Raw genomic sequence first — 13,642 nt, forward strand, 5'->3', positions numbered from 1 at the left:
CCCCTGAAGATGTCTCAACTGCATCTACCACTGATGGAAGAGTGGTCCTGGCAACAATCTTGCCTTCCTCTATAAAAGCCTGCAAACAAGCTCTGTCCTGCTGCGGAAACTTGTCAGCAAAGTCCACAGATTCTGAATAGTTCAGAAAATCGTACTTAGCCATCAGTGCTTGGTAATTGGCTATCCTGAACTGAAGGCTAGAAAAAGAAAAGACCTTCCCTTCCAATAAGTCAAGATGTTTGCCTCCCTTATCAGTTAGAGTAGATCATGGGTGTTGCTGCCTAGATTTCTCCATGGACCACTAAAGAGTTTGGGGCAAGATGAGAGAACAGAAATTCCACCACTTTGCTGGGACATGGTAATATTTCTCTGCCCTCTTAGGAGTAGGGGCACAAGTAACTGGGGTATGCCAGAGCACTCTAGCTTACTCCAGTATGGCTTTGTTAACAGGGAGCGCTATCTGACTGGAACCAGAGGATAGCAGGATGTCCAGGAGCTTATGCTGAGGATCCTGAACTTCCTTAAGAGGAATCTGCAGCTCCTCTGCAATTCTGCAAAGTAGTTCTTGGAACTGCTTATAGTGATCAGAAGGATGGAGACATCAGAGTCACCACCTCATCTGGGGATGAAGATGACAATCTTGTTGGTTCTAGTGGAACTGTTGGGTCCAGCATGTCTTCCTACTCCTCCTCAACTGGATTAGGAGGCAGCTCTGATTGCCCTCTCGGACAGGTGGATGAGATGGCTCCCCAGCACACGGCAGCATGGTATGGGTCACATGGCTCCCAATAAGGCCAATAAAATGAATTGGATGAGGGTGACAGAGGTCCCCATGGCATGGGGTACCAACAGCTCTGAGGCAGGTGATGAGGTGGAGGTTGATCCCAAGCTGGTCCAGGCCTCCTGTCTGGGAAGGCATGTTTTGGAGGAGGAATTAATGGTTCATTGGGTAGTTCAGAATCTTTCGAGGAAGAGAAAGCCTCGGTCAGAGTTATGAGGTGAGCTAGGGCACATGTGTGGACCAACGAATTCTGATTTCATAATTCTCCGGCTCCAGGCGCTTGGAACACATGTATACGCACTGTGGAATACACAGACGGATCAGCACTCGAAGATGAATACACAATATTGATCAAGCCTTTGCTGAGAATGCTTTAAAGGGAACTGGCGATGCAATCTGTTCCATGCCTTTCGTGGTATGTATCGATGCAATCCATGATGAACCTTGCAAAGAATTGGTGTTACTAGTGTAGTATTTAATGGAGAAAAGAACTGGTATTAGAGAGATTTCTAGATTTAAATGAGTATAATATAGGGACCAGTGTATCTGTATTTGAGAAGACAGATGTTAGTAGTAGATGTTGAAGATACAGTAACTAGAGTATACGGTCACTTTTCAAGAAGCTCTAAAAGAAAAGAAATACCGAAAGAATTTGATGATTTTTGCAGTGTAGAAAGCAGAAAATTTTTGAACCATGTGCTAAGTCGATGGCTAAGTTTGCAGCACTGTTTAACCAGACTACTTCAGCAATATCCAGCTTTGAAGGCATATTTTTTTCCCCCAAGGTAATAAAAATCCTGGTGTAAAATCTCAAAGTAATTTTTGAAAATCTACAAACTGAACTGGACTACCTGTTTTTGTGCATTATGCAGCTGTTTCAAAAGATCTTTGGAAGATACATAAAGCCATCCTGTCTCAAAGAAACAAAAGAATTGTCAAAGGTAGATTTCTTAAATCCAGAAAACTAAGTGGAGGATAACAAATTGTTGGATTTTGTGCCTCACCATTCCTGAAATCTGAAGAAATGCAATGCAGTGCTCATTGTGACACTATCAGCAAAAGTTTTTACTCTGATGTGAAGTGAATGAAAGTGAAGCTAGGAAAGCTCTTCTGGAAAATCTCCCAGAGAAGAAAGACATTTTACAGTCTTTGTGTTAGATTTCAGGAAGAGAAGCAGACATGAGTTTTCTATTCTAGTGAAGACACTGACGACCTTTCCAGTAATTCCCACAGAAGAAATGGAGAGCCTCAATAATGAATTTGGTACCTCCCAGTTAACTAGGAAGTTTGAATTTGAAACAGAATCAATGCTAGTGATTTTTTTTGTGACGGGTGAACTAAAAAGTCCAGTGTCAGGGACACCACAGTTTCCACTGCTTTCCAAAGCTATCTGAGTTTTGTCTCATAGCAGTGCTGGGTGTGAAAGGATTTTCAGCATATGTGTAAAAATTTGCACCCATCAGAGAAGTGAAATCAAAACTAAGACACTAAGGGGTGTACTTGCCACCAGAATGAATTTGTTTTGCAAACAGTACTGTTACCAGCTCTACCTGAGCAACAAGAGGCTGAAGAAAGCAAGAGTGCTATGTTCACAGTACTTCAAAAAGATCATTAATAAGTTAAAATACATGTTTTTATGGTATTATTTAGCAAAGTAATATAAGGGAACTTATATAGTGTGTCTAGTCAGATAGGGGTTATTAGCAAATTAAACACCACCACAAATTTCCCTGAAATTATTTTGGAAATGTTGGTCACTATGGATATCTGAGACAGAAGGGGGAACTGAACCAGAGCCTCCCATGTTCCGGGTGACTACCAGTGTTGGTGGGAGGGGGCCCCTCCTCTGTTTTTCTTGGGAAAGGGCTGACCTGGCTTAGGCAATGAATTCCAGGAAAGGCTTATGGCTGTGACTCCCAAGTGGAGGGATTCCCTTCGGCCTGGAGTTAGGCACCTATCACCTACTGAAGAGTGGAGTTTAGGCCACATCTCTCTCGTTGGCATTTCCTACTGGCTATCTTAGGCAGCTCCTAGCTCAATCTGCTGCTTTTTGTGAATCCTATCTTTAGGCAACTAAGTCTCTCCTTCTATTGTATAGGGAGCCTAGGTGCCTAGCTCAGGGCTGTGAATTCCACTCAGTGGCAAGGTGCCTAAAAGTTAGCCTTTGCAATGCTGAGCCTAGTCCCCCATGTGACTCTCATGCTGAATCTCTCAATGCCTCAGTTCCTAGCTGTAAAATGGGGCCAAAACCACTTTTCGTCTGTACAGACTGAAAGCTCTTCAGGACAGGGAGAGTCTTCTACTAAGTATATGCTAAGCATCACAGTAGGGGTCTGATCTCTGGACTTTAGGTAGTATTGTAATACTACTACGGATAAGGAGGGGTATGAGTCCATCTCCTCTCTTATAGCTGTATGGACTCTTTAGAGCTAACTGGAATAAAAAGTACTAAAAACACCCAAAAAACTGGTAGTGTGAAATTAAGCAGGAGTGGCTCTGAACCATACACAAAGAGCAGATCTGTTGAGTAAGAAGATGCTATTTTTGAATAGTCACTTTTCAGAGTAGAATTGCTTGTTAACCTCACTGGAGATTCTAAAGCTATTGTTGGTTTTTTGGGGGTGAGGTAAAGAAAATGAGTCATTATATTTAAAATGGTTTTATCTCTCTGAAAATAGATATAAAATTCTCAGAAAGCTGCTGTCCATTACAAACACTTAATGGGTGACACATGAAAGGCTTTTCTTGATGCCTCACCTGGAGAGACTGATTTCTGAGAAGGGAAGGCCTATTTGTGATGTATTGGTACTAACCAGTTTCAAACTAGTACAGTAAGTTGTAATACCATTTACAATGACAGCAGAATAAAGACATACTATGAGAGATATTGTTTTCAACAAAGCATACTTTCAAAAAATATGGTCAGTCTTTCAAAGGTTACATTAGAGAAGGTTGTAAAATGTATGCTTGTTGGAAATCCAATACATTTGTATTTTTTAAAACAAAGATGAACCGTCCGAGGCATTGCTAATTGCTAAACCAGAAGAAAGTTTAATTGCTATTCTGAATGATCTTCCTCAGGAGTCGGAGTCTTGACATTACCACATCCCAGTCTGCATAAGCACCTTCAAGGTGACGGGATGTTTCTGCTCCTGATTGGTAGCTCCGGCGGCCATGCAGTAAACGCCAGTTGTCAAATGTTACTATGTCCCCTATGAAGATATTAAACAATGTACTTCACAACTTTGTCATGTTTTCCATCATTTCAAATATATAACACATTGATGTGATTTAAATGCATTTGTCTGAGTGTCTCTTAAAACCCGCAGCCCCAAAAAACCCATTCCCCACAATTGAGAAATGTAAACATTCTGAGAAAGCACAACATTCCATCACTTACATCTGTCTGTGCCTGGGGTAACTGAGCACCTCATAATCATCAATATACTGATGCTCAACATCCCAGTGGCATTGAGGCGCGCTATTATCACCATGTTACACATGGGGAACTGAGACACAGAGGGTCTAAGTAACTTACCCCCAGTCACCCAGGAAGTCTATGGCTGGGAATTGAATTCAGGTCTCTCAAGTCTCAGGCTAGAGCCCTAGCCACTGTATCTTCTGCAAACTGCAACTCCCTCCCACATCACTAGGATTATAGGGGCTGCAGGAGTACCACAATCCTATGGCTGAAATAACCACTTTGCATGGATCCAACCAGCACAGAGAAAGGGATTTGACATGAAATAAAATGACCTCACTAATGGTGGCAATGCAGCAAAGCCTCTACTCTCCCACCCCACCCTTCTCTGTCACCTGAATGGGGGGAAATGTACAGGGTACCCAATTCATTGTTGTAGAGGATAACTACAGTGCAGAATGGAGCTAGGAGGCTCTCACTCCTCAGTCAGGGACCATTCACATTTGGCCAAGTTCTGAGCCTTTGAAAAACTGCCGTTTGCACCCCAGATGCCAACTTTCATGCGGTAATAAGCATCCCGACTTTCACAATAAGCCAAAAATCAAGCTAATCCCATTTCAAAACAAGCCAATCCCTAAGTCCCCCAACACTCTATGTGACTAGATCCCTTCGGTGTGCAGTCTGGGACTGTGGTGGTCCCACTGTGCACGCCTGACTCTCTCTCCCCCTTGTCCTTGCTTGCCGAGAGCCGATCAAAAAACAGAAGCAACAAGCTACAACAAGCAACAGGCTACAAGCCAAACAAGCAACAATCCAAAAACTAGCCAACAAGCAACTCACAAGCCAATTAGGACAAAAACTAGCCCAATTTCTGTGTTTTTTTCAAGGGTTTGGCATGTCTGGTTTGCACATGCTCAGAAGCAGCTTCTTATGGTCTGGGAGCTAAATTCTTCAAAGGTTCTGCTGGCACTGAATATACAGCTCCATGTGTGACTGCACTGCGCATGTGCTATCCCCAAAGAACAACTCAGCATGCCTCATCTCTGGGAGTTGGGGCTAAGCAGGACCTTCCCAGCGATTGTGGCTCTGGGCTGCTGTGGTGCGGGCACCAGAACTGAGAGCAATGGACTTTCTGTCCTGTAGACTCAATGCTCTTGCTGATGGTGCCCAACAGTGAGAAGCGGGAAGCAGCCTGATTAAAAGGCCGAGGTGAGGAATGGTGGGGGTGTGCGTGTGTTTGGGTGTGGGGGAACATGAAGAGAGGGGAATGAAAGAGCCAAAGGGTGGGGAGAAGCAGACAGGGAAGCAGTAGCCAACAGGAGCTGGGGGAAGGGGCAGCAGAGGGAGTTAGGGAGGAGAGGTGCAGGTGTCTGGGTGGTATACAGGTGTGATTCAGGGGGAACAGAGGTAGGAGCCTGGGTCTGGATAGGATTAGAGGGAATGGAGGCAGGAACTGGGGGAAGGGGCTAGAGAGGGTGAGCCAGACTTGGTGGGGGATGGGGCAAAAGGGTCAATAAGAACTTAGCGCATACTATCTTTGGGCTTTTGCACTGCTGCCCACCATTGCAACGTCTGAGCACCTTCCATGCAAAATCCCCTCCAGAATGCAGACCTGAACCCAGGAGTCCTAAGACTCTACATTCCTCTGCTGTCAGCAAATATGTACGAAACCTACTTGCAAACTGTGTCTTATCTCCCTCTATGCCCAATCCACGTACTCTGCCTGCTGCTGCTATCAATAACTCTGTTAGCTCAAGTGGCAGAGGTCTGAGAGGATCTAAAGTTTCCAAACCTGCTTGATGACCCAGGCAGGTGTCAATATGATGCTACATGATGGAATTTCTGTGTTTTCAGATTTTTTTTTTTTTATATGAGAAAATGACATCCAAAAAGACCACATTAAAAGAACATTACTAAGGTTGCAAAGTCGAGCACTAAAAAGTTAGGAAATGTCAGAATTAAGTTTGCCCGTACAGCCTTAATTCAGCCTCCTTGTGCGTATGGCTTCTGATACATACTACTTTTTCCCCCAAAGGCACTCCTGCCTCATTCAGTGCTTTGGGAATTAATCATAGAATCATAGAATCATAGAATATCAGGGTTGGAAGGGACCCCTGAAGGTCATCTAGTCCAACCCCCTGCTCGAAGCAGGACCAATTCCCAGTTAAATCATCCCAGCCAGGGCTTTGTCAAGCCTGACCTTAAAAACTTCCAAGGAAGGAGATTCCACCACCTCCCTAGGCAACGCATTCCAGTGTTTCACCACCCTCTTAGTGAAAAAGTTTTTCCTAATATCCAATCTAAACCTCCCCCACTGCAACTTGAGGCCATTACTCCTCGTTCTGTCATCTGCTACCATTGAGAACAGTCTAGAGCCATCCTCTTTGGAACCCCCTTTCAGGTAGTTGAAAGCAGCTATCAAATCCCCCCTCATTCTTCTCTTCTGCAGGCTAAACAATCCCAGCTCCCTCAGCCTCTCCTCATAAGTCATGTGTTCTAGACCCCTAATCATTTTTGTTGCCCTTCGCTGGACTCTCTCCAATTTATCCACATCCTTCTTGTAGTGTGGGGCCCAAAACTGGACACAGTACTCCAGATGAGGCCTCACCAATGTCCAATAGAGGGGGACGATCACGTCCCTCGATCTGCTCGCTATGCCCCTACTTATACATCCCAAAATGCCATTGGCCTTCTTGGCAACAAGGGCACACTGCTGACTCATATCCAGCTTCTCGTCCACTGTCACCCCTAGGTCCTTTTCCGCAGAACTGCTGCCTAGCCATTCGGTCCCTAATCTGTAGCGGTGCATTGGGTTCTTCCGTCCTAAGTGCAGGACCCTGCACTTATCCTTGTTGAACCTCATCAGATTTCTTTTGGCCCAATCCTCCAATTTGTCTAGGTCCTTCTGTATCCTATCCCTCCCCTCCAGCGTATCTACCACTCCTCCCAGTTTAGTATCGTCCGCAAATTTGCTGAGAGTGCAATCCACACCATCCTCCAGATCAGGTTTATATAGTCAAGGAGGGTGTTATCTCTAGGACTCCTGCCGCATGTTGGAAGGTATGTAGTGAATAAAGCAGGAAACTGGAGAAAGAGAAACAAAACTGCCTGTTCTCAAATGGATAAAGCAGATGTTAATTCCTTTGAAGTTTACACCGCTGTTGTGGAGTCAGGAGTCTGGCTGATTCCATAGGTGTGGTGGGAGAGAAGGACCTAGATGGGAAATGTTAGACAAAGGATTAGGAAGCTGTTAAATAGAGCAGACTGAGGAAGAGAGGTAGGATCTGCAGTGAAAGAGACTGTAACCAGTATCCTAGACTCTGGGTAACCAGGTAGGGCTATGTGAGGGGAGGGCGGCTGCATGAGAGATTGTGCAGAGGAGGAGGAACTGTGAAGGACTGCATGGAGGATGAGAAAGACGGACCATGAGGGATCATGCAGAGGAAGTGGAAGGACCACGGGGGATCCGCGGCAAAAGAGGAAGAACCACGAGGTATCACATGCCGGGGGAGGAGGAGACGGGACCATGTGGATCATGTGGAGTAGAAAGAGGGACCACAAGGGACCATGCCAAGGCGGAGCAAGGGGAGCAAGTACAACAAGGGATCGTGCAGAGGAAGGACAACAAAAGATCACGAGGATGATGCTCAGGGGCCAACAAGGGATTACTGGAGGAAGAGGGACCACAAAGGTTTGCTCAGAGAAGCAGGAGGAGGAAGCCGCATGAAGTATCATGCAAGGATGAAGAACTGTTGGGAAGAAACAAATGCAGGTGCCTTAAACAATGAGTGATGAGTAAAAAAACAACTAGGTTGAGGAAAGAGATAGCTCCACAGATAAGAGTCGCCCACAGCAACCTCCCAGGAGATGTGTGAATCTTTATTCCCTCTGGTGCAGTGAGCTAGGGCAGAGCCTTATTCCCTGTTACAGCCAGCACAGGGGAGGGGCTAATAAAGTTCTCGTGTGTGGGGCTGTCTCCAGCTGGGGGAGCAATCTTGGGAAAGTGGCTGAAATAGATAGCACTCATGGCTCCCCCCCGACCTCGATCAAGGCTCCACATATGATAATCTGGACAAAAGGTTTTAGTGGGTGAAGTCACTTCACATACACAAAGCCAGAGGCTTTGTGCAGGTGATGAGCATGGGTGCTAGCAAGTAAAATCCACCCATAACCCAGAGGCAAGGTGTGGGTCTGCAGTGCACACCCCTGGCAGCTATTACTGTAGCCTATGGGCTGGAAAAGCATGTGCTCCAGCACCTCCGCCCTGCGTGTGCGGGGCAACAGTGCCACTAGAGACATATAACAATGGATCCCCTGGTCCATCTACGTTGCTGCCCTCTGCAGCACACAGGACAGCAGATGCCTTCATGTGTAGCCCTGCTGCACAACCCAACCGCGACATATTAGCATGGCATGTCTTTGCCCAAGCACTGTGCACCAGGGTAATTTTCAGCCAACAGGCTCAGAACAGCCTGTATTTTTTGTGTGTAACATATCTAACTACATTATAAAACATTCAGGTTACAAAGTCAAGTGTTTAAGAGTTAAGAAATGCAAGAATGTAGCTAACCCATGCAGCCTTTATTCAGTCCTCTTGTGCGTATGGATTATGATACAGGTTACGTCTATACTTGGAACTACGGGTGGGATTCTCAACTCATGTAGCCATACTTGTACTAGCCCTCATTGCATTTGTGTACTGAAAATAGTAGGGTAATCACGGTAGCAAAGACTGAAGGGAGCGGCAGGAACAGATTAGTCACCTTGAGTACAAACCCGACTGGAACCCCCTGGGTACATGCTTAGGGTGGCTAGTCAGTGCCACTGCTTGCTGCTGCCCATTCTACCACAGCTACACTATTATATTCAGGGTGTATGGGAACTGGGATTCACACTCTCAGCTCCAAGTGCAGACACAGCAACAGTCCTTCATTAAGTGATCACATGCTACTTTTTTCCACAAGACCCCTGCTCACACAGTGCACAGCAGGAACGTGCTCACTTAATGGGCAGCTATTCAACGGCTTGTGTTATCCTCATCACTCAGCCTGGGCCCCATGAATTATTTACTGCACACTATTTAAACACAGCTCCAAAGACAGAGTAATTAATTTCCTCCATCATGGTTTCTATGATGCTCTCATCATAGTATCTGATTGCTTCATACCTAATAGTGAATGCGTCTTCATAACACCCTGTAAGGTAGTGCAGTGCTATTATCCCCATTTTACAAATGGGGAACTGAGGCACAGAGAAATTAAGGGTAAAACTGTCTAAAGTGTCCACTGATTTTGATGCCCAACCTCAGACCTCATTTTCCAGAATATTTAGCATTTGTATAGCACTTTACGTGTTCAAAGCACAGCTCCAATTGATTTCAGCTGTGGTCATGAGTGCTCTGGACTTCTCCAAATCTGGCCCCAAGTGTTTCATGCTGGGTACTCAGAGAGGACCAAGGTTGTCTTTTCATACCAGCATTGTACTAACATATTCAAATGGTTAGGATTTTGTTCTTAGGCAAAGGCATGAAAAAAATCTTCCAATTACTATAAGCAAAAGCAACTTATTCACTGACCTGGTTTCATCTTGTAGGTAAACTTATGTTCTGGGCTGTTCAATAGATCAATGAACTCCTTCAGAGCTGCATAAAATGGCTGCACTTTTTCAGCAGGTATGTCAAAAACAGTGTCTCTTGTTGCATTATTATAATTGATACGAACCACTTGGCCTCTGTAATCTACACTGAGAGACAGAGAGAGAGAGAAAAATGTATTATCATGCCACTCAAACCTTTTAGCATATTTTTGTTTTGGTGGGGACAGGTTCACTACCCCCTTTCAGTTGTTGGTTGCTACAGTACAGTTCAACAGTGAAGTGCAGTGCTATGACAAAGTATTGTACATTATTGCATATCAGGCTGCTAATTCCAAGTTTATCAATGGGTCAGGGTTTAGGAAGATTAATAATCAAAGGGACTTGAGCTCCTAAATATTTTGGTATTTTTGAAAATCCCACCCTTATTCTGTCTATATAAAAAATCAAAACACACACACACACAATTTATATATCTGTATGTGTGTGTGTTTTGATTAATAGATTTTTACAGCCAGAAGGGACCATTATGACATCTAACCTGACCTCCTTGTCATGTAACAAGATTAAAAGAAGATGATAATACAACAAGACAGCCTTTATGTAACATCAGAGATTTTTCTATCTAGGAGCTTCAAAACATGGCAGTGCCCCAGCATTGGTGAACATTTCATATAGAATTTAGATAGAAGACCAACTGCTCCTAAATTCTATTTGCAGCTGTGAAGGATATCAACTGAAGGTTATTATGGTTGCTGTGAGTTCCTGGAGGGTGGAAAGAATGAGTAGGGAAAGTTGAGACATGATAAATTCAATAATAAAAATAATAAAGAATAACTGACACATTATAGTACAACATAATTCAGTTGACAAGACATAATACTTAAAGACAAAATTGAAACACTGTTTTCCCACAAGGTGGCAGGCACAGACCCTCTAACATCTTTCTGCAAGAGAAACAATGAAAGATGCAAATAGAACTTTTTCATTCAAACAAATTGTTGCTATGCAACCAGTACTAAATTTGTAATGAAAGAGTTGCTGGGGCTCAAACAATTTTTTTACATTCATAACTAATGCAGCAAGCCCAGATGTGCCTGGGCTATGAACTGCCAAGCCTAGAGGTACTGGGGCTCAGCCCTGGCAAGCCTAGGCACAAATTCAGCACTGTGTGCAACTCTAATTCCTGGTGAACCAGCAATATGGTATGAGCTACTACTGGGATTTTGCTAGCTATAATCACACCCTTGACTATTACTCACTCTATAATCCTCTGCTTAGACTGCATAGTGAAATCACAGTAGTCTACCCCAACATCCGTGAAGTCTACAAGGGTGGAGGAGAGGATTTGAAAGGCTTGAGGATTTTGCTCCTTCAGCTTGTTGGATACGTGAAATCCATCTACAACTTCACTTTCACCTCCAGTAGCTGCTTGTTTTATACAATGAAGAAACTGAATCTGTAACAAATTAACACCTCATTACAGGAAGAAACAGCCTGGATATTTAATTATTATCATCAGTTCACTCATCTGCCCTGTCATTTAAAAATATCCTAAAAGGACCTGTAGCCCCATTGTATTACCCCAGTTTTACACCAGTCTGGATCTACCGTCACAATGGGGTAAAACTTAAGTAACAGGGTGGTGAATTAGGCCTAAATCACAAAGCTCTGGTTCCATAATTTTCTTCTGGCCTGAGTCAGGTTGGTATAACTGGTTATTGTTGCCATATAATTTTAAAAACACACTGTGGTCATTACAGCCTCTCTAAATATAGGGGATTATTTTCCACTTGCAGAAATGACATAATTAAGTGTGAAAAATGTGCTCACCAACGATGTCAGTATATGTCACTGGCTTATTGAGGACAACAGGTCTAAGATATCTACAGCAATAATGGACCCTCAGGAAACATACACTTCTGTTTATGGTGTGTTCAGAGTTCTCAAAAAACTGGACAAGATGGAGCTGAAGGGCCAAATTCTGCTCTCAGTTGCATGAATGTAAATCCGGGATAACTCTAGTGGGCTCAGTGTTGCTCCCAGTTAATGACAAACTCCCATTGACATCCAGGAGAGCAGCATCAGGTCCACTTACTGCAGCTTACACCAGTGTAACTAAACACAGAATTGGACCTTGCAACTTTCACTGAAGTCATAGAGGACTGCACCCATGTAATGGAACTGAGTTAGATCTGAAGAAAATGGGAAGTAAGGCAAAGAAGCGAGGGAAAGGAACAGATTCAGGTATTGTTAGCTGCCCCTGTAGTATGGGGTGATGTAATATGGCAGTGATTATACAGAAAAACAGGGGTAACTGTTGAGGCAGAAGAAGAATCAATCAACATAACCATTAATGAAATGAAGTTTAGATTCTAATTACAACCTGCCCTAGTTAAGGGATGGTGTATGGCTGCACTGGCCCAGGCACAAAGGTGATTCAGGGACTCACAATTCATTCCCTGTTCCTTCCGTGCGCTGGGGAGGGAGTACATTACTTCAGCTTTTTCACAGAGGAGCTTGCTCCTACTCTATATCTCACACCAGCTATTCTGGACAGAATGTAGAGGTGCACAGGAGACAGAACACCCATTTGCTTACAGCAGGGAGTACTAGGTAAGCAGCTTCTTCTCTCACCACCGTGGCGAGAACTGCAATCTGTGCATGAGCAAACAGGGGCATACATGGCTAGGGAAGGGCTGTGACAGTTTAGCCCACAGTGATAATGACCCTATGACAAAACTCCAAGGGATGCAAAATGAGACATTAGCTTTCCAGTTAAGAGAGATGGAAACTCCAACCAAAACTAGAACTCATCTTTAACAGGATATCATGTGAATGAAATCAAAAATTTGGAAAAATCCTCAGATATTTTTATAGGTGGCCTCTAAAAATTAACCACCACCCATTTAGGGCTATACTTTCTGATAGTCTGTTTTAGATACATTAAAGTACCCAGATACTATATAATAATTAGGAAACTAGGACAATCATGCATTGTGAGCCTAGGTGGTAAATATGTTTCTAATGTGCTTAAAAACAATTTTTATTTTAAAGTAGGGTTTTAGAATTGAACAGGTTGTGCTTTTCTTTTTTTTTAAATGTTTTATGGCAGTACGTGATTTTGTGGTTTTGGCACAGATAAGATAGTGAGCTAAGGCACATCTGTTTCCTATTAATGAATTACCACTCTATTCCTATTCCACATTAACCAACAGCATCTAAATGAATTTTCAGCAAGTAGCACATTAATGTGAAAGATTTGGCACCTCTTCAGAAATAGATCTTACTGGCCTGTTCATTTCATCACAAAATCATTACTTCAAGCCTTGGGGTGGGGTGGGGTTGGGAGGGATGATTGCAAGTATGAAATTTGAAGATACAAATGTTTGCTGTAGTATCTTTGTTAGTTATACATTCTTTGTGGTACTCGCTTTCAGGTCTGTTGTGAATTATGTGAATCATGTTGTACTGTCATGGTGACTCAGAGTTCCACAGGTTAACTGGGTAAAAATGCATTTCCTGTTATTAGTTTAAAGTTGTTGCCATCCAGTTTCACAGGATATCCCGTTTCTTGTATTATGCTTAAGTAAACAGAAGTGGCGATTTACCTTCTCTCACTCGTCAGGTTTATATCTTGATCATCTCTCCTGTTTGTCTCCTCTCTGAATTACACACACCTAGAATAAAGTTTTCAAAGCTGCCTAAGGTATGCCCAGTTCCCATTAGTTTTAATCTTTTCAATCTCTCTTCACGTGGAAGTATTCTCAGGCCTCTAATGATTTTTTCTCCCCATCTCTGAACTTCTGTTTTTGTTACATTATTTTTCAGATACGGTGGTCAGAAAT

At 43.5% G+C, this 13,642-nt stretch overlaps 1 protein-coding gene across 1 annotated transcript in view; it reads right to left on the reverse strand.

Annotated features, from left to right (window-relative positions):
• Positions 1 to 2,643: 2,643 nt before the first annotated feature.
• The window catches only part of BBOX1 (gamma-butyrobetaine hydroxylase 1), a 60,280-nt gene continuing 49,281 nt past the window's right edge, over positions 2,644 to 13,642 (reverse strand). The window contains exons 5-7 of the mRNA XM_077818490.1: positions 11,057 to 11,253; positions 9,778 to 9,944; positions 2,644 to 3,993 (exon numbers count right to left, since the gene is read on the reverse strand). Coding sequence (XP_077674616.1) covers positions 3,833 to 3,993; positions 9,778 to 9,944; positions 11,057 to 11,253 — 525 coding nt within the window. The 3' untranslated portion in view covers positions 2,644 to 3,832. The remainder of the gene's footprint in view (positions 3,994 to 9,777; positions 9,945 to 11,056; positions 11,254 to 13,642) is intronic.

Source organism: Eretmochelys imbricata, chromosome 6 (assembly GCF_965152235.1).
Source record: "Eretmochelys imbricata isolate rEreImb1 chromosome 6, rEreImb1.hap1, whole genome shotgun sequence".
Taxonomy (NCBI): domain Eukaryota; kingdom Metazoa; phylum Chordata; order Testudines; family Cheloniidae; genus Eretmochelys; species Eretmochelys imbricata.